The sequence below is a fragment of the Zingiber officinale genome, chromosome 4A (genome assembly GCF_018446385.1).
Source record: "Zingiber officinale cultivar Zhangliang chromosome 4A, Zo_v1.1, whole genome shotgun sequence".
NCBI classification, from domain to species: domain Eukaryota; kingdom Viridiplantae; phylum Streptophyta; class Magnoliopsida; order Zingiberales; family Zingiberaceae; genus Zingiber; species Zingiber officinale.
Window position 1 is genome coordinate 21,415,920 of NC_055992.1, and position 20,606 is coordinate 21,436,525.

A 20,606-nucleotide genomic window follows, 5' to 3' on the forward strand; every position below is an offset into this window, starting at 1 on the left:
ATTTTTTACTTAGAAAATTATGTTTTTAAACTTGGAAAAAATTTTAGAAATTTTTTATACTGATTTATATTAAAATTTGAATATTCACTTAGAAAAGTTGTTTTTAAACCTGAAAATTTTAACTTGAAAATTATAACCCCATTTTTTTATGTGATCAAAGGGGGAGAGAGAGGATAAGTTTAGGGGGAGTTACCATTTCAGAAGGAGTTAATATTTTTTAATATTTGTTAACTTTACTTAGTGTTGTAAATTCTTTTATTGTAACCTTTTGCCTATAATGTTAGTTTTGTAATTTCTTTAAATTACTATTTGTATGTTTTGTTTCCCTAACTTGAACTTGGGTTGATGCACATCAAAAAGGGGGAGATTGTTGGACCCCGTGGTTGTTTTAATGTGATCAACCAAGTTAGGTTAGGACCTGTTTGTTATTTTATCCCTGTGTCTAAGTGTGCAGGAGCTTAGGAGCGCAAGAAGTCTAACGGAAGATGCAGCTAGCGAGAAGGACGGCACGGGAAGGGAGCCGACAGGCTCGGTGCATCCGAAGGACGAAAGAGCTGCGGAATAGTACACCGGTGGACGAGAAGAACTTGTGTGGCGTTTGAGGGACGAGAAGCCGGGACAGAAGTCTGCTCGAGGAGAAGGCCGGAAATTGGGTTCGGGTGAGCCCTATTTCAGTTGGCCGAAATCACCCAAGTGATCAGAGCTTCGGAAGAAGAAGAAAAAGAGAAGCTAGAAGCTATATATACCTTGCAGTGTTGGAGGCGCCTCAGACTTGTTCAAGGCGCCTCAGTGTTGGAGGTGCCTCAAACTTGTCCGAGGCACTTCAGACCCAGTCTACTTGACCGTTTGAGCGCGGATAAAGCTTTATCTGGCCAAACCCCTTGGAGGCGCCCTCAACCCTCTTGGAGGCGCCTTCAGGACTCAGGATAGATTTTCCAGGAGCTATATAAGGGCCTCTGGATCTAGGAAATTAATCATCCAACTCTGTATTAAATTCCTAGCAACCTCTGAGCATTCTAAGTGTGTAAAAAAGGCTTCTTCGCCTACAGTGAAGGAGATATTCTAGTAGAGCTGTTAGACTGCCTTGGATTAACAACCCCCTGGGTTGTAACCAAGTGAAACCGCTGAGTCGTCTTTTCTTTTCCTTTATGTTATTCTGTTTCAATTTAAATTGTTGCTATTTTTGAGTTGAAAGTGTTGAGGAGGGGAGTTATTATTTTACAGGCAATTCACCTCTCCTCTTTTGCCGGCCCCGCTGCACCAACAGTTAATATAGGAGAGGATGAGTTGTCTGGAACCAAGATATTTAAATATTTAGGATAATTTTTACAAAACGATGGAGGAATTGAGAGAGATATCTTACATAGAATACAAGTATGATGGTTGAAATGGAGGGGATCGTTGAGCATTTTATGTGACCGTAAAATACCTTTAAAAATTAAAGGTAAGTTCTATAAAATCATAATTAGACCTGCTATGTTATATGGAGCTGAATGTTGGGTTATGACTCGAGCACATGAGCAGTAGATGGGTAACAGAGATGAGGATGTTAAGGTAGATGTGTGGACATACGAGGATGGACAAAATAATAAATGAGAGTATTAGAGAGAAAGTTAGAGTTGCATCTATTGAGGAAAAACTCTGAGAGACACGTTTAAAATGGTACATGCATGCACTTAGACTATCAATAAATGCTCCAGTTAAGCGAAGTGAAACTATGATAAACACACATATCAAACGAGAAAAAGGAAGACAAAAAAAGACTTGATTAGTAACAATAAAATAAGATAAAATTTATTTAAGTATAGATAATGATATAGTAGGAGATAGAGCTCAATGACGTAAAAAGATTCATATAGCCGATTTCATCTAATAAGATAAGACTTAGTTATTATTATTATTATCTATCTTTGACCTATTTGAATTTTCACTGCTACAATTGTAATGCAGGTAACTTATTTAACACTTGCACACTTAAGACACATATACAAAATCATATTATATGCAAACAGAATGTAAAATTGTTATATTTGATGGTAATAGTTTATTGATGAATGTAACAGTGGTGTTTAAATTATTAACAAAATTAGACGGGTCTTAAAAGATTAAGAGGTCGTTCAACGTATAAAATAATTATGGAAGACTAAATCAGTCAACTAAGGATGTGCGTCAATCAGTTGATGTCAGAAGAAAGATTTGCAAAATATTCAAGTTGAACATCCATGTAAGAAGACAAAAGATCCCTATTTTGGGGCAGCGATCTCATATCAAGTCAAATATTTTGGTGCTAATTCTTGCTGAGATCCCTTTGAGCTCAGCATCCAATCTCATGTAAACATTTGAAGAATCTTTGTAATTCTCATTGCTTCAGTTTTTCTGTTACTGTTGTACTACAAGCTACAAGAAGTTTCTCCGCCTTCATATTTGATCGAGGAAATTTATTATTAGTAGTAGAAAACTAGGTTTAACCTTGGACATAGCAGCCCTGGGGAAGAGGAGTTGAGATCCTCTGTCTTCAAAATGGTGTGTCCTCATGTCTTTTCGCCGAACGAACGGGTTAAATCATAGCTTAAGGATGCAGTACATATCACGAGGTTATCATGACCATCCGATCAACGAGGGAACATGAGGACACATCATTTTGGGGGCAGAGGATCTAACTCGGGGAAAAGATCCTTTGGTCCGCAAATGTTGGGTCATCCCCTGGTCCAATATTTGTATTGGTGGGAGGCAATGGCCCCCACCTATTTAACATGTAGGTGTCATTGCCTCCCACCAATCCATCTTTCCTTATCCAGGAGTGAATCAAGAAAGATGATTCAGAGGATCTCATTCCGTCTCGAGAAATTGTGAACCAAATAAACCACCTGGATTAGCATTGTGTATGGTTGTTTCTATACGTCGAAGTCTTCCACTGTGCAAAATCTTTCAAGCAAAGCAATCATTGCTATCCACCCTCTCAAGCTCACTCAAGTTCTAATAATAGATATCTTGATGGTGTTGGTTAGCACTCCTACCTTGCTTGATCACACCACTTCCCACGAGTTTGAGTCGGATAGAGCTTCTATCTTCTTGTGCTTGGGCGGAGCCTAAGCCTATACGTTAAGACCCACCAGCGTGGCCACTCCTCCAATGATCATGTCAGTGTTGAGCTGAGAGGAAAGAGAATAAAAAGCTATGTTTTCACCGAGAGAAAAGCTTGATGGTGTCTAAGAACTTACCTACATCCTTCAACGCTCGACCTTTTATACTATGGAGCCCAAGCGTCCACGTGGGTTGCCACATCCACATGCAGGCTATTAGAAACGTGGGCTAGTGTGGGGCCGCAATCGCCTGCTACTATCAAAGGCATGGGTCAGCATGGGCGGTAAAATCTAGTAGGGGTGTAGCATTGACGTTGTATGCCTCCTATCGTGCGAAAGTCACCGCGGTTCGCATCTACTGTGGTTAGTGTAAGAGAATAATTTGGAATTTATAAAAAAATTCAAAGATTTGAAACCTCATAAAAATATTGCTACATGAAAATAGTAGAAAATGTTTTTTTTAAAACACCACCCTAAGTACTATACAATTTGATAAAAGCTAATTTGAACCCATGTCAAAGTCACAACTTGACTTTGTAGGTGAGATATTCTTGATTTCTCATGGCCTAAGTGCGACACGTTGAGGATGTTCTTGGTAGGAAATGCTCCTGTAGCATATCTGGTCAATTAGGGATGTTCTTGAGATGAAGGCAAGGGTGGAGGCTCGTCTGGTCTTTCCGAGGATATTCTCAAATAAGATGTTTGCAAAACGAAATGCACAACTAAAATCCTATATTCTTTCCAGGTATGTTCCCACATGTGGATGTTCCCAAAGTGAAGTGCATGACTAAAGTCTTATATATTATTTCTAGGGATGTTCTCGGAGATGTTAATAAAGTGAAGTGCATAACTGAAGTTATGTGTTTCTTTCTAGGGATATTGTTGCATGTGAATGTTCCCAAAGTGAAGTGTATACTTAAAGTTCCGTGTGACCTTTGACCTTTCCGGGGATGTTCTTGAACAGGGATATTCCAAAAGTGAAGTGCATGACTGAAATCCCATATGTTATTTTCGGGATGTTCCTATAATTAAGTGCATGAATGAAGTCCTATGTGACCTCTCGTCAAGCCTCTTCACATCTGCATGTGCCCGTGCGAGCACTCAGGCATGTGCCTACTTCAGCGTGAGCCCGATCGATCTTAGGTGTGTGCCTTCTCGAGCATGTGTTCGATCAATCTCAAGCGTGTGCCAAAGTGGATCAATCTATAGTTTTCCATATGAATCTATTTTGCTACCTACTCAAGGCATAACGAACACATTAATTACCAATCTAAAATCACCTATAATTAATGGTAAATTCGTAACTGCTTAAATGAAACAGCTGACCATTGATGGTCAGTTGTTGGCGGTATAACTTGGGTGGCTAGAGGCAATGAATGACCATTACTCGGCCATTCAATACAACCAAGGATTGGATGCCCTATATAAGAAGGCTCCACCTTGGGCAAAAAGGAGCAATGAGAGCAAATAAGCAGAAGCTTCCATCCACCTTCTCGACATCTCTTCAGTGATAGTATCCGGATACATACTTGGTTTGCTACAAAAACCAGTGTTTGACTATGTACATTGTCATGTCATTGTATCCTAGAGAAATAAACATCCAACGTGACCTCAAAGCACTGTCAAATAGGACAACTCTATTTTAAAGAAATTATATCTAACACAGGCATAGATAATGCTTAGCTCTTCTCCCACTCAACAGTCTCGCCTCCTGTCCAATAACTAGCCAGTCTGCTCAATGATCTTGTATACCCAATCGACACCTCTCTGCCTGGCCTTTCGGCTCAATAGTTTGATACAGGTCACTCATGGCCTTTCGGCTCAATAGTTTGATACAGGTTCACTAGCTCTCTTGTTCCGAAGCTCTCTGCCCAGCCATCTAGTTCATCCCACTCGGATCATTCATGAGTTAGATCGGCTCAGGCCACTCAATGACTCAGCCCACTTGAGAGTTAGACCCACTTAGGGCACTCAGCGCCCACTGGACTACTTGACCCTCTTGGGTCACTCAGCAACTCTAGTAGCTCGTCGTCCCTAACAACTCAACCTTTTTGTCTGCTCAACCTTCCCTAGCAACTTGACCTTTCTACCGGTTCAAACAACCCAACAGCTCAACATAATAACTCAAGTTGGCAGCTTGAATTCGATATCTAAGACCATCTTAACAGATAAATCAGAATTTATTTTTTTTAATAAATTTTGAATTCAGATTATTCCCTATAACTCTATAACAATCGTCGTAGTAAGATTGTCTAATAGTTTCCATATTCGTCTGTCTTTGCTTTATTTAGGTGACGGCCCTCCCTTGCAATGTTATTAATCAAGCCTAATTTTGAGTGAGCTACGACTCATTCAACTCGAAGTTAAATAAGCATAAACAAAATTCCAATGCTACAAGCATTTATTTTAACAAATTCCTGACCAATATCACAACTAATCTTACAAATGGTTGACCAGAATAAGAATTTGACACACCCATTATGATAAACTTAGCAATGCTGTTACCATTAGAAGGAAATAATGAAGCTGAAGAGAAATTGCCATCCGGTTACAATATCACAACAGAAAAAATGAATACTATCTATTTTACAAGCCAAGAGACAAACAAACCTCATTGATAACTTTGGGCAGCCAATAAAAAAGTTAGAACTTATTGACATTATCACATGCCACTGCTAATTTTGAGTGAGCTACGACTCATTCAACTCGTAGTTAAATAAGCATAAACAAAATTCCAATGCTACAAGCATTTATTTTAACAAATTCCTGACCAATATCACAACTAATCTTACAAATGGTTGACCAGAATAAGAATTTGACACACCCATTATGATAAACTTAGCAATGCTGTTACCATTAGAAGGAAATAATGAAGCTGAAGAGAAATTGCCATCCGGTTACAATATCACAACAGAAAAAATGAATACTATCTATTTTACAAGCCAAGAGACAAACAAACCTCATTGATAACTTTGGGCAGCCAATAAAAAAGTTAGAACTTATTGACATTATCACATGCCACTGCTAATTTTGAGTGAGCTACGACTCATTCAACTCGTAGTTAAATAAGCATAAACAAAATTCCAATGCTACAAGCATTTATTTTAACAAATTCCTGACCAATATCACAACTAATCTTACAAATGGTTGACCAGAATAAGAATTTGACACACCCATTATGATAAACTTAGCAATGCTGTTACCATTAGAAGGAAATAATGAAGCTGAAGAGAAATTGCCATCCGGTTACAATATCACAACAGAAAAAATGAATACTATCTATTTTACAAGCCAAGAGACAAACAAACCTCATTGATAACTTTGGGCAGCCAATAAAAAAGTTAGAACTTATTGACATTATCACATGCCACTGAAGAGTTCTGCTATTTAACCAATTGGTAAGTTTTTTGAAGCAACATTTAAAAATTGGGCAAACCTTATGGATAAGTTTGGCCAGCCAACAAAAAGGATAGAACTTATTGGCATTATCACAAGAGTTTACACTGAAATTTTTGCTATTTAACCAATTGGCAAGTTTTTCTGAAGCAACATCTACAAATTGGATCTAACTTTCTGAATTAGCTCTCTCCTTAGAATTTTTCCTGAAGCAGATTTAGGCACAGAAGTAACAAATGTAACTCTTCTCAATCTTTTGTAAGGTGCAACCTGTGAATTTTGTCACAGAAAAATAACTCAAGATTCAGGGAGCACTAGCATCATATAAAAATGTAGTTTGTGGAGTTTGGTCATTTTGAAAATGAAGAAACTTTATATTATTTTCATTATTTCATGCGTCTATCCTATTCATCCTTTTCGATTTATTGCTTTGTTAAACCAGCTCCAATCATCTTGAAACTTGGCTCAAAAAAGATGAATTGAACCTACTCTACAAGCTCCAGAACTAGCATCAGCTAAATAATGGAATTAAAAAAACAGGAAGCGTGGAAATTAATAGATACTTTCATATCCAATAATATGGACGTATCAGCTTAGAGAAAAGACAATAATTACAGGTTATTAAAGCTTGTCCTGTAAAGCACCATAAACAAAGTAAGACACAGGCTAACCCTAATGTACAAATACCTAAGGAAGCCCTCTTGTTGAGACACACCTGAACATTCTCAATTTCAGAAACAGCATATCAAGATTCAACGAGGTAATCACAAATTTACACTTGAACATTTTCAATCCAGATTTATCCCCAAAATAATGTTTAAGGAAGCATTCATATCCTAGATTCATGTACAAACATTTCCAACAAATCATTTCAGGGTAAATATGCAATATTTTATTGGGGTGTTTTCTAGGAAATGGGGGATTTTTGGGTGCGGTGTTTTTTAATTAGAAGAGTGTTTTTAGGACATTGACCCATTAATTGATTCAAAATGTAGTAAATTACTAAACACCACCTTTGTATCTACAGAAACAGTTGCATACTCGGCATCTCCTCTTCAAGCCAGATACTCCAGAAATGTAAAAAAAAAACTATTTTGTTTAGATGAAGCAGGTATAACTTATAAGTAGTTGCATCAAGATCAAACCTAGCCTTAAGACCAAAATGGCCATCTCTGTTTTAGGCCAATGCTATAATATTGGATGCTTTGTTATGGCCATAAGGATGCCTATGGAGATTCTGGTATCATTTACTGGTGAGTATTTATCAAGCTTGAACAGAGGTTTGAACATCTAACCTGGTGCAAATTCTACGACAGCAACAAGATGATGCAATTAGTAGTTTTGATCTTTCTCAGAATGAAAATATGACCAATTCCATACCTTGCATCCTAGCTGAGGAATAGTCAACTATCTATCCTTGATTTAAACCAAAGATTACTCTAGTCAAATAATTATTGTCAAAGGACCTACCTGAATCTTGTTTTGAATTTTAATTGACGCTGATAAAATTTCATTTTTGTGCAAAAAAGAATGACAATATTCTTTGTAGCAGATAGATAAGCAAAACATTGTGCCTTCCAATAATACCTGCTTTGCAATGAAATCTTGGACATCCAGTTCAGTCAATGAACTGTTGGGAGAACGAACCACATAAGCAATTGGAACCTCCCCAGCTTCGGCATCAGGAAATCTGAGTAAAAATATGAAATAATGTTTGACAAGTATATTTTCCTTCACAAAAGAAGTGTAAGGTATCTAAACCATTTCAAATTAACAAACACAATACTTAATCAGAAGTGATCTTGCCAGATGTTAAATCCAAAAGTAAAAAGAATTTGTATATTAATCTTCGACTTACGGGATTACAACTGAATCTAAAATCTCAGGATGAGAAAGAAGCAACCCTTCTAGTTCAGCAGGTGCAACCTATAAAAGTCAGAAACTTAGGTGCATGTTAGACTGTTATAAAACATACCAATATTGATTTTGTACATGTTTAAGCAAGTGGTAATGCTAACATCATTCTTTTGCAACATTAGCTAGTTGATTAACACTATCAAAAGATAAGGAGAGAGATTTGGAAATAAAATAAAATTAATAAAAACAGAAAAAAAAATGATAAGAAAGAAACTTCCAAGAAGCTATCTCAGGATGGAAATTTTCCACTATTGATGTAGTATGACTTCACAAAATTCTATCCCCAAGGTAAGATGATGTCTATTGCATTGAATTGACAAGCTTCTATTGCTAAACAACTCTCAACTTTTTGGAACCAAACTCAGCATTGTAGAAGAAGAAACTTTGTAGAATACTTACGGCAATTTGAATGGAAGCTCTCACTCTCTTTTTATAGAGCTTTGACTCTACTTAAAAGATTGTGCCTTTTTGTGAGTACCTCATCCAAAGAGGCATAACCATATGGACTCATCTCTTCTTCTTTTTATTGTTTTTCTTCTTCATTAGAATATATATACCAATCTCTCAATTATTTTCTAATAATATATTTAGAAAGAAATATCTAAGTATCTATTTGGCTTATGAACTTGTGTACTTCCATATAGTGAATCTTAGTTCTAAAGGCAACACATAATGGGCTTTCATTAAACCTTCTTAGCAAGTACCCAGATTTTACCAAGTAACCCTTTAAGAAACAGTCTCATAAAGTTTAGGAAAAAAAAATACTGTAATGCATTTTGATAATTACATGTATTTATAAACTTAAACATAAAAATTAATCATGACTTCATGACTAATTCTATCTAAAACATAGGCATGACACTAAGTATATGTTAAACTAGATTATATCTTTTATTCTATCTAAGACTCTTTCTCATGTTGAACTATCTTCAGAGGTAACTAGTTCTAGTAGGCATTGTTCCATGCGAGCTATTGTGGATCTTATTCTCTTCCACCTTAAGACATACTTATTGAACTCTATTTCAAGATTCAATATCTCAAGCCGTGTCGAAATTTCGGTCTTTAACTGGAATGATACTATTTCAATATCATGCCGATGTTCCGATGTTATCAATAATGGATTGGAGTTGAAGGAGATGAAGCATAAGAAGGAGATTTAGACTCATTGTCTATGTTGAGCATGATTTTAAATCTTATATCATGCAAGGTGAAAGAGTTGAAACATATAGAAAAAAAAAGGCAACCCGGTGCACGAAGCTCTCGTCACGCGGGGTCCCGTGAAAAGATCCATTGTACGCAGTCTTACTCTGCTTTTTGCAAAAAGTTGTTTCCAGGATTCGAACCCGTGACCTTTGTGGTCACATGGTAAAGTTTTATTTCCAAGATTCGAACCCGTGACATTTTTGGTCACATGGCAACAACTTTACCGTTGCGCCAAGGTTCCTCTTCAAAGAGTTGAAACATATCCTTCCGATAAATTACTAAAACTCGATACCACTCAACACAAACATATCCTTCCTTTGCTTCATCTCCTTCCACCTTCAATTTGTCACCAACTATGCATTGAAATGTTGGCATGATATTAGAACAATATATTTTCAGTTAAAGACTGAAACTATGGCACGACTCAAGATTTTGAACCTTGACGTCAAGTGGTATTGAGTTTCGGTGATTTATCGGAACGATACATTTTGACTGTTTCGCTCGAGACAATATTTGATTTCAAACCCTACTCTATTTATTAACAATTGAAAATCATCAAGGTTGTAAAATACCGGAAATAAGCGAATGTTAATAAGGGAAATTTTCAGAATTTTTGGAAATTTTTCGGGAATTTTTCGGAGCTCGTATGGACGAGTTTACGGGGATAAAACGGGGTTCCGGAAAAGCCTGTTTAGATTACCTCGTTTTAGCGAGGAAATGTTTGATTTCTAAATTCTTTTTCTTTTCTTTTTTCTTTTTCCTTATTTTCTTTCTTCTCCCGTTTTCTTTTTCCCTCCCGTGAGCCGTGTCGTGCCCTAACCTCCCGACCCCGACGCCTCTCCTCCCAAACCGCCCGAGCCCTCGCCGCGACCTTCTTCCTCCGAGTCCTAGCCGTGGAGATTCCGAGCACTGGCCGCCGACTCTCGACCCGAGCAGCACCGCCGCCTTTCCTCCCAGGTGCCCTAGCAGTGTGGTTTCACTGCGCCACACCGGTCGCCAGCGTCGCTCCTTCCCCGTGCCCTGGATTCTACCGAGCCTCCCTTTCCTCTCTTCTCCTCTGCCGACACCGAGCATCAGCCACAAGAACTCCGGCGGTTTCGCTCTTTGCCCTAGCCGACCCCTTCATTTGCCGGCGATCTTCCCTGAGCCGAGCATCACGCCGGCAGCCGACCTATTGCCTTTCCCCTGGAGTCCCAGCGCCGACCACCACAGTGCCGTGGCCCTTTTCCCTCTTCCCATCTTCGTCAGTGTGTCTCTGTTTGATAGTGCCGAAGACAATACCGAGCTATGTTTTAGCCGGATCTTGGAGGTAAGTATGGTTGGTATTGGGATTATGGTGATTTAATTCTGTACTGTGGTTGAATCCTGAATCTGATTTGTGATCTCCACTATTGACCTCAATTTTGGTCCGAACAGGGTACTAGAATTCCAGCAGAGGATAAATTGCTGTGGGGTTTTTCTTGGATCCGGCAGTCACTGCTTCCAGCAAAATTCTTTGATTTCCAACAGCAAGAACGACTGTGGAAATTGAGGTAAGATGTAGTGCAGTGGTTTCTTTTGTTGTAGCATGCATTGAATTGAAGGAAAGGTTAAGAAATGGAATTTGATTCGAATTTATTATGTTAGGCCGAATGTATATATATATATATATATATATATATATATAGACCTTGATCAAATTGTATAGTGGAACGAATTAGGGTTTAGGAAGCTAACCCTAGTTGGTTAAGGTTTATGGATTAAGGTTTTGCTCTAATTTAGTGTTAGAGATTTTTATTTGGCTATTTATATGGGTTGTAGCTAAATAAAAATGTATATATATATTGGTGACACAGGACTTTGACGCGAGACGGGTATCTCGGAGTCAGATTTGGACTTTTCTTATCGGAGGCGGGTACTTTTGACTTTTTGTCTTTGATATGCTTAGTAATGAAATTAACATGTTGCATTAATTATGTCCTTTATTTGTTTCAGTTAGTCACTACCCAATATCTGATACAGGATTGATTGATTGCTTGATTTGCATCCCATGTATACTTTATTTGTTTATACATGCTTATAGCGGGTAGTGATATACCATGCTTTACCACGTTCAGGACCTAGGTTTTATACCTTCTGTGTACCTTTGGATTGTTTTGATTCGTTGACCTATGATGCATTTTTATATACATGTGGATTAGGTCAGGATATTTTGTGGTTAGTGTCATGCACCATTTGCATGATTGCATGCTGTGCGATAGTCCGCTCCATTATTGTTGAGCACATCGCCAGTTACATGGATCTGCACACACCATCACTCATGGGTTAGTGGTCGATTCAAGCTGAGTGTGTTGCAGCAGGGACTCTGTTAGGCACCGTTGGTCCGCTCATGGGTAGTGTGACACAACGTGTTATCCGGCAGGGATTCCTCCCTGTCTTTGAGTACCGGGAGATGAGAAAGCTCCCCCATTTATGATTTGGGTAGGAGGATAGTGTATCGACAAAGATCCCGTCCACCGGTCACCATCGTGAGTAGTGACGAGAGTGCACTTGTCACAAATCTAATCACTCAAACCTCACTATGTGTGAGATGATCGATCGTGTCGTGGTGACTGTGACGCATCATTAGCATTATACGCACGATGCATTTATTGTTTGTTTCAGGTTGCCGCATTTATACGCCGCATATTGTTCGATACCTATGTTGACATGCATCTGATTCCTATACCACCTGACCGCTTGTCCTTATACTCGTGTCCCGGTTAGTAGCCTCTCCGCTTACTCGATGCATATTTTTATCTTTCTTATATCAGAGACTGACGCATGATTAGTGTTAGGTGTTATTTCTTTACTTTGCATATCAATCAGACTGCCGAGTGTCGACTCACCCCGCCCATTGTTATTATTTTCGTGTGATTGTCCGGAGGAGTTCCATAGTCCTCACCGCACGTAGCAGATCCCCGCACCTCGAGGGTTTATTTACCATTTGGTTTGGTTTTTATTTGCTTATGTGTGTACTTGGTTATTTGGATACTTGGACATCGTATGTTTTTCTTTTGATATTGATGGATGTTCTATTCGATATGTTTTTACTACATGCCTGCCTGGACGGCAGAAGAGGTGAGTTTCGTCTGATTTGAGCTTTACGAGTGTAGTTGAGTAGGGTGGATTTCGAGTCAGAGTACTATAGTTTGTGATTACTATTATTAACTGCGTGGTTGTGACAGCCAGAGGCTGAATATCTATATAAACTGCGTGGTGATTGTTTTTATTTATTGTTATTATTCCAGCCGCCTGTGGCTGAGGTATATGAGGATGTAGAAAAGTTTCAGATTGTCCACAGTACAGGGGAGATGCTGTCGAAATTTTCTCGGACAGGGACTCCTCTGTGGCGTGACAAAGGTAGTTTTGCAAATAGGTATAATCTCCACAATTGTGAAAACTACCAAAAGAAATAATTGATAAATCACAATAACAACTATAGGTATACTAAGGAAAAAAGAACCCTATTTTTCTAGTTCCTATGATGAACTTAGAGCTCATTAACAAGAAGAATTAGTGTACATAGTCGTCTGCACAAGCCTTTATTATTTTGATAGAGGCTAAATTAACATGTCATTGGTTTAAAAGTTCTTATCGAAGTTCACTATTGTAAGTACCCTGAGTAAGTTTTACTGTGATTAACCGGATTAAGTTAGGTCCTGGTCTTTTGATCCTTGTGTCTAAGTGTGTAGGAACTTAGAAACGCAAGAAATCGAGCGAAAGACGCATTGGACTAGAAAGATGGCACGGGAATCGAGTTGACGGGCTCGGTGCATTCGAGGGAAGAGAAGCTGCGGAAGAGTACATCAGTGGAGCGAGAAGGATGCGCATGACGCTTCCGAGGGACAAGAAGCCTAAGCGGAAGATTGCTCAAGGAGAAAGTCGAAGTTGGGTTCGGGTGAGCTCAACTCTGGAAGGCCGGAGCATCACCCAAGCGATCGGAGAAGCAACCATCGATTGGAGAAGGCGCCGAACAGCCAACACCTGGTTGACTAGTTCGGGCGCCGGGACCACCAAAAGGTGTTGAACAGGCTCATCGTCATAGAGGATCACGTTTCGAGTCCACGTTAGCAACGGTCCAGGCACCCGGACATGGTCCAAGCGCCTGGACATGAACAAATTATATCTTCCAGCCATTGCGTGGAGATAGAGTTTGCCTCACTAGAGGCGCTCGAATTACCATCCAGACACTAGGAGTCTGCCACATGAGCAATGGATAAATTTGACTATAGCACTATAAATAGAACCCTGGTTCACTTAGTTTGCACACAACGCTTATTGTACTTTCATTTCCACACTCTGTACTTTCGTTTCTATTCTTCAACACTTTTACGAGCCTCCTTCGCCTCCGAGGATTCGCTCGTAGAAGGAGACAGTAGTGAGCTTTCTTTGTCTTAGAGTAGCAATCTTCTGATTGCAAACCAAGTAAACCCAGTTGTCTTGTACTCTCTTTTTATTTCATTCTAATTTGATTAAGTGCTTATCTAATTCCATTCGAAAGTTTAGAAGAGTACTTTTGTAATTTCAGGCAATTCACCCCCTCTTTTCGGCCGTCAAGAGACCAATAATTGGTATCAAAGCAAGGACACTTCAGAAGAACTAACCACCGACTAAAGTACACAAGAAATGGTTGGAGCTAGCATCCATCCATCAAAATTCGAGGGAGACTTCGCGATCTAAAAGAAAAAGATGGAGATATTTTTTAAGATTGATTTTGAAATTATGTTAATTATCAAATATGGATTTGTAGCACCCAAAGATCAGCACGACAACGAAAAAGAACACCTTTGGAGCAAAAAGGAGCAAGCCGACTTCATAGCAAAGGGCAAATCATAATTCTATCTGGTGAGCGTTTTACTACCACAAGAAGTCATATGGATAGGAGCCTACGAGTCAGCTAAAGAGCTCTAGGAGAAGTTCCTAGAGCTGTACGAAGAGACCTCGGAGGCGAAACTCGTAAGACGGGATTTGCTCCGGAACCAACTTAGCAACCTCCGAATGGAAGGTGAAATAGTCGTACATCTACACTCAAGGATCAAGGAGTTGATCACCGGACTCACGAATCTTGGAGAAATGGTAACAAACCGAGATTCTTTGAGGTATACTTTAAATGCATTTTCGAGAACACCCGAGTGGGCATCTATAGTTGACTCATTTTACATCTCTAAGGACCTCGAGATGAGTACATTAGAAAATTTATTTTCTACTTTTGAACTTCACGAATCGAGATGTGTAGCTTAAAGAAGAAAAGACAACTCAAAACCTAGCACTAAAAGCTAACCAGAAAGGTGGACTAGATTCAGACACAACACTCGACGAAGACAAAGCTGCATTTATGGTAAGAAAATTTAGTAAATTCCCTAAGTCTAACAAATTTAACAAGTTGCGGCTAAAAAGCTTTTACGAAGCAAACTAAAGGCGCAATTGCCAAGAAGAAGGACATATTAAAGACAACTGCCTAAAACTTTAAGAAGAAAGACAAGAACAAAAGGCCAACGAGAACGAAGCACAAGAACCTAAAGGCGACGTGGGACCAATCGTCATCAGAGCCAGAGATAGAAGCCTACGCCGGACTTGCACTGATAGCAAGTCACCAAGAAGACGACGAATCAAGCTCATCCGAAATGAGCATCGACGAAAAGGGAGATACTTCAAAGGGAAGCAGCAATAAAGGGAGAGCGTCGAATAACGAGATCGATAAGATAAGTGAGGTACGTTCTTTACCTTCTGATAAACTGTACAAATTTGTTAAAATGCTTTCTAAAAGTTCTTGTCAATTAGAAACAGAAAATGAAAAATTTAAAAAGGAAAACTTAGAATTAAGAGTAAACTTAGCTAGATTATGTCGATTAGAAGATTTCAACAAATTAAAAATTGAAAATAAAAAATTAAAGGATCAAAACGATCATTTATTCACATGTTCAAAATTCTAGGAACTATCAAGAGCTAAATTAGTATTTTAAATATCACATGGGCCAAATTAAAAAAACAATAAGAAAATATATTCCAAGGAAATTCCTGATTAATCCAGTAGGTAAGAATCTATATTGGGTTCTTAAATTATGCTTAGGTTGAATCTTTATGCATGTTGTAATTCTAAGTTGCCTTAATATTTTCTTTGCATGCTTAAAATTGTCTAATTTTTCAAATAATTTATTTCGTATCTTTTTTGTTCGAAAGTAATTAGACTTTAATTTTTTCGTGAAAAAGGAAAAAAAAGGAATTTATTACTTATCCGTAGGAAAAATTTGAGAATTTTTGACCATTGAATAATTTTTTATAATTTTTTTAACGAAAATCAAATTTTAATATTTAAAAAGGTTTCGCGAGCTATTTTTATAAAAATTGATTTTTCTATGATAAAATATTATGCTTTCTGTTAAAACAAATTTTTTCAATGTTTTTTGATCGTTATCTAATTTAATCTAAATTATTTACCGAAACCAATGTTTCTATAATTAAAAATTATCTAGACATTATTTTTGACAACTTTAATTTTTTTGTGGATAAACATTAAAATTTATATATTCAGAAAAATTATCAAGATTTTTAGATATCGGATTCTATTTTAGGCATTTAACTTTGAAAATTATTATTTTTGAATAGAAAATTTATACTAGCCAAAATAAATATGTATTTTTTGTCAAAAAATATTTTTGATCTTTATGCCTCTGTTTGGCCACCAGGAATATTTTCAATATTTTTCAAAACTTAAAAAAAAAAAATTATTTTTTGGCAAATCTGGTCTATAATTCCTATAATTTGGATATTCAAAAATAATACTTGAAAATTTTCAAAAGATATCTATAATTCCCTTGTCAGCCGTCAAGGGACCAGCAACTATGAATTGGTTTAAATTGTCCTTTATGGCTATAATGGAGACTAGATCAAGGTGTCATTGTTTAACAAAAGTTCTTATCGAAGCTCAATATGAATCTTTAGGTACTTATTATTAGATTTATGGCACTATCTAATGATAGGAAGTATTACAAAGGAAATTTGTTCTAGGGAGTATTACAAAGGCAAATTAATGAATTGGGTTCTTAGCTGAAAGTTGTCTAATATACTATCTCAAAGGTTGTTATAAAATCAAATTACTATCTCAAATATACGATACAATCAAGTTCCAAAAGTAAATTTGAATCACAGAAAACTTACCTGAAAGCCCTTGTACTTGATAAGTTCTTTTATTCTATCAACAACAAATAGCTGCCCCTTCTCATCAAAATAACCAAGATCACCACTATGTAACCACCCCTCCCTTAAAGTTAAATTTGTTGCTTGTGGGTTGTTATGATACTCTGCATATATTTATCAATTGAAGAACTTAGATGCAAAATTCGAAGAGATTCTTGGGATACTAAAAATCAAGATTGTTGTACAAGTCAGAACATATGTTGAAATGCTATATACCAGATTGTACATGCAAAGACATATCATAGCATACAATTGATAGCAATATGCACAAAAAGGATTCTTCGAAAAAGAAAACAAAGAACCACTGAACTGCAGTTGATACGTTAAAGATTGTGTTGGTTTTTGGAAGTATTTTGTAGAACAGAAATGTTTTCAGAAATAGACTGTTAAAGAGGGAAGCATTTTTTTTTAAAAAAAATATATTTTCTTTTGAATATATCTATGATCTCTAGGTCACTTTTAATTTAAAAGAATTTTTTTTCAGTCTTAATCATAAATAAGAGGAACTTTCACCTAAGGCAAATATGTGGACTAACCTACTCAAGAAACTGAGAGCATTTTTTACCTTTCATTATGTTTGGCCCACGAAAGCACAACTCCCCGACTTCATTAGGCGGAAGAAGTTTCAATGTATCGACATTGACAACTTTAGCCTCCAAATGTGACACAAGTTTCCCCGTTGAACCATATTTACGAACTTCTCCCTTGGTAGGATCCTCTTTTGATATAATTCCACAAGTCTCTGTCATACCATATCCCTGTTTAAAGAGGAAACGAAGAATCAATATAGAATTTTTGGCCAAGAGTAGCACGATGGTAATTGGCCAAACACAAATGGCCACTTCCAATGACTTAAGCAGGATATATCATACATGGGAATAGAAGCATATTTATAATTGTATGAACGAGTAGCAAGGAATATGTCTTATCTGTCCTTCTCTTGGACCTATCTTACTAAGTTACAGTAGTACAGATCTATATTTTTCTGACTAAATCTTGAATGATAAAGCAATTAATCTGAAAATTCTGCCTTAACTGAAACAACACTTTCTCCACAATAAGAGTATCTTGAGCAAGCTTGAGGTTTAAGCACGAGGGGGGTTCAATTTTCATGGTAGTATTTAAATACTCAAGAACTAGGAGGCTGCTTGTGGAAGTTGGGATGTAGTATAATTCTCACAATTTTTTTTTAATAGAACTAGAATATAACTAGAATCCAGAATAGAAACAGAACCAAAAACCAAAAACCAAAAACTAGAAAAACCAGAACCCAAAAGTCAGAATCCAAAAAGCTAGAAACCAGAAAGAAACTAGAAACACAACCCAGAGACCAAACAAACTCAAATCAGACAACTCAAAGAGACGAACAAATTGACAAACTAACAAACCAAACCAAACAAACAATCTGACAGGCAAACCAGACCAGACAGACAAAGCACTATCTAAGCAGGTGCTCTCTAATCTCAAAGTATTGTATCCAAACTGTAAATAATAATAATAATAAAAAAAAATCTATCCACCACTTGGAGAGGGAGTATTGAAATATTCAACAAATTATTATTATATTTTAGAAAGTATAAAAAAATATAACAGTCTAAAAAGAATATAACAAGAAATGTGATCGTTTACCTGGATGATTATGGCGCTGGGTAAGTTCTTGGAGACGTCCTCCATTACATCCTTACCTAAAGGTGCGGCACCAGAACCTACAAATTTAAGCGAGCTGAGATCATATTTTGTCATTTTCCCCTGCTTAGCAAGTGCGATCATCACAGGCGGCACGCAAAAAAAATGTGTAACCCTGTACTTCTCGAGTGCCTTCAATGTTGCTTCCATCTCGAACCTTGCCATGGATACAATGGCGTCGCCCCTCTGCAACTGAGCGTAGGTAATCACAGACAAGCCAAATATGTGGAACATTGGCAAGAAGCATAGGAAGGTGTTCGGGCCCTCGCCTCTTGCATCTTGATCCGCCGTCACCATGAGGGCGGTGCTTATGAAGTTCCGGTGCGTCAGGACGACGCCCTTGCTCGCTCCAGTTGTCCCTGACGAGTACAGAAGAGCCGCGACGTCCGACTGGTACACCGACGGCAGAGAGAACCCGGACGGAATCGGATAGGACACGAGGTCGGAGAAGTATGTGAAGGGGGAAACGGGGGCAAGGGACGATGCGAAACCTTTGGGGCCGATGATGACCGCTGGGAGGTGTAAGGCGGCAGCTTTCGGCCAGAGATCGGGGACAGTGACAACGAGCTTGGCGCAGGAATCGCTGACCTGCTTAGAGAGCTCTTGAACGGTGTATGCGGGGTTGACGGTGGTGACGACGGCCCCAAGCGAGAGGATAGCAAGGAAGGCGACCGGGTAATGAAGGGAATTGGGGGCGAAGATGAGGACGACGTCGCCCTTGCGGAGGCCGCAGGCGGAGGCTAATCCGAAGGCGGCGGAGAGGACTGCAGATCGGAGCTCGGAAAAGGATAAGGTAGCCCCGGAATCGGCATCGGCATCGGCGACGGCGAGACGGTCGGGGAACGCGGCGGCGTCACGGAAGAGGAAGGGGACCATGGAGAGGGCGGGGTCTGAGGGGAAGGCGATCGTCGGTTTGAGGGAACGGTAGACTCCGTCGGGCCCGTAGCCGGAACTAGCTATCGTCATCGTCGCAACCAACAAAGATGGAATCTTCGATTGATGCTTGGATGCACGGGAGAGAAGATACTAGTGGATATTAAAAAAGGGGAAAATAAATTATTACTAAAATTTAAATTATTTCTTTCTTTACTATGAAGTAAAGTTCGCCAAAATGAGCTTTCAGGAGCTGTAGTTGCTGAAGCAAGAGGCTCCTTGACAAAACGGGCACCCGAAAAAAGCTGGCGCAAATTAATAGTTTTTTTGTTTTTTCAAAGAAGGTGAAAAGATATCACCATCTCAGTTTCCTTACATCAGACGCGAGGAGAGAAGAAGACTCAAAATTGCGCTTGCGAAGCACGGTCGTCCTTATTCGTATTTGCGCATGCTTGGTTTTCTTCATCCGGTCGCTTTCATCCAGAAATAATCCTCCTAAAATAAATATTGTCATAAATGATCGTACAATAATTTTAAAACGTTTGTTCCCGTAAAATTATTATTTCTATTTGAAAAAAAAAAACATGTTTAGTTTACTTCAAAAGTAACTATATATTAATATATTTTATGATTCACGTAATATATTTAATTAATTGTCTGCGTGGATCTCCGATCCCGAACGGATTAGCCTCAATCTTTTGATTTAAATTAATTCGGTCAGTAAGTCAATCCTACTGGCTACTGCTTGTGTCTCCCTTAGAGGAGATGGGGTTTAGAGATCCTCAAAAATTACCCAATTCTTCCCTCAATTTCAACTGACCACCCCATCGAGAGATTCTGTCCCGAAAATATTGTCTCCATGTTTGAACATTGATCGGACAAATTAAATCACATCTCAAGGATGCAGTATACATCATGAAAATGTTATAATCGTCCGATCGACGCTGGAACACAGAGACATAATATTTTCGGGACAAAAGATCTCATCTCCACCCCACATGAATTTTTTTTTCTTTAACCCCTTTCTTTATCAAATTATGAAACTGCATAGGTAAATTTCTTAAATATCCAAATTACGTGCTTAAATTTCAAAATGCAATCAATTGGGATTTTTTTAAGATTTAAAAAAAATAATTTGAATTTAAAAAATTATTATTCTTAATATATTACATCAAATTAATATTTAAAAATATAGATATAATCTGAAGAACTAGATAAATATGTAAGACT

General features: G+C 38.1%; 1 protein-coding gene across 1 annotated transcript; it reads right to left on the bottom strand.

The window, feature by feature from the left end:
* Positions 1 to 6,531: 6,531 nt before the first annotated feature.
* LOC121969683 (4-coumarate--CoA ligase-like 1) lies at positions 6,532 to 19,871 on the bottom strand. Its single transcript, XM_042519907.1, has 7 exons — positions 19,753 to 19,871; positions 18,447 to 19,529; positions 17,383 to 17,575; positions 16,779 to 16,921; positions 8,338 to 8,405; positions 8,067 to 8,169; positions 6,532 to 6,749 (listed from the first exon to the last, which is right to left on the bottom strand). Exons 1-7 carry the CDS (start codon positions 19,840 to 19,842, stop codon positions 6,636 to 6,638), a joined length of 1,794 nt encoding a protein of 597 aa, XP_042375841.1. The 5' UTR covers positions 19,843 to 19,871; the 3' UTR covers positions 6,532 to 6,635.
* Between the last annotated feature and the right edge of the window lie 735 nt (positions 19,872 to 20,606).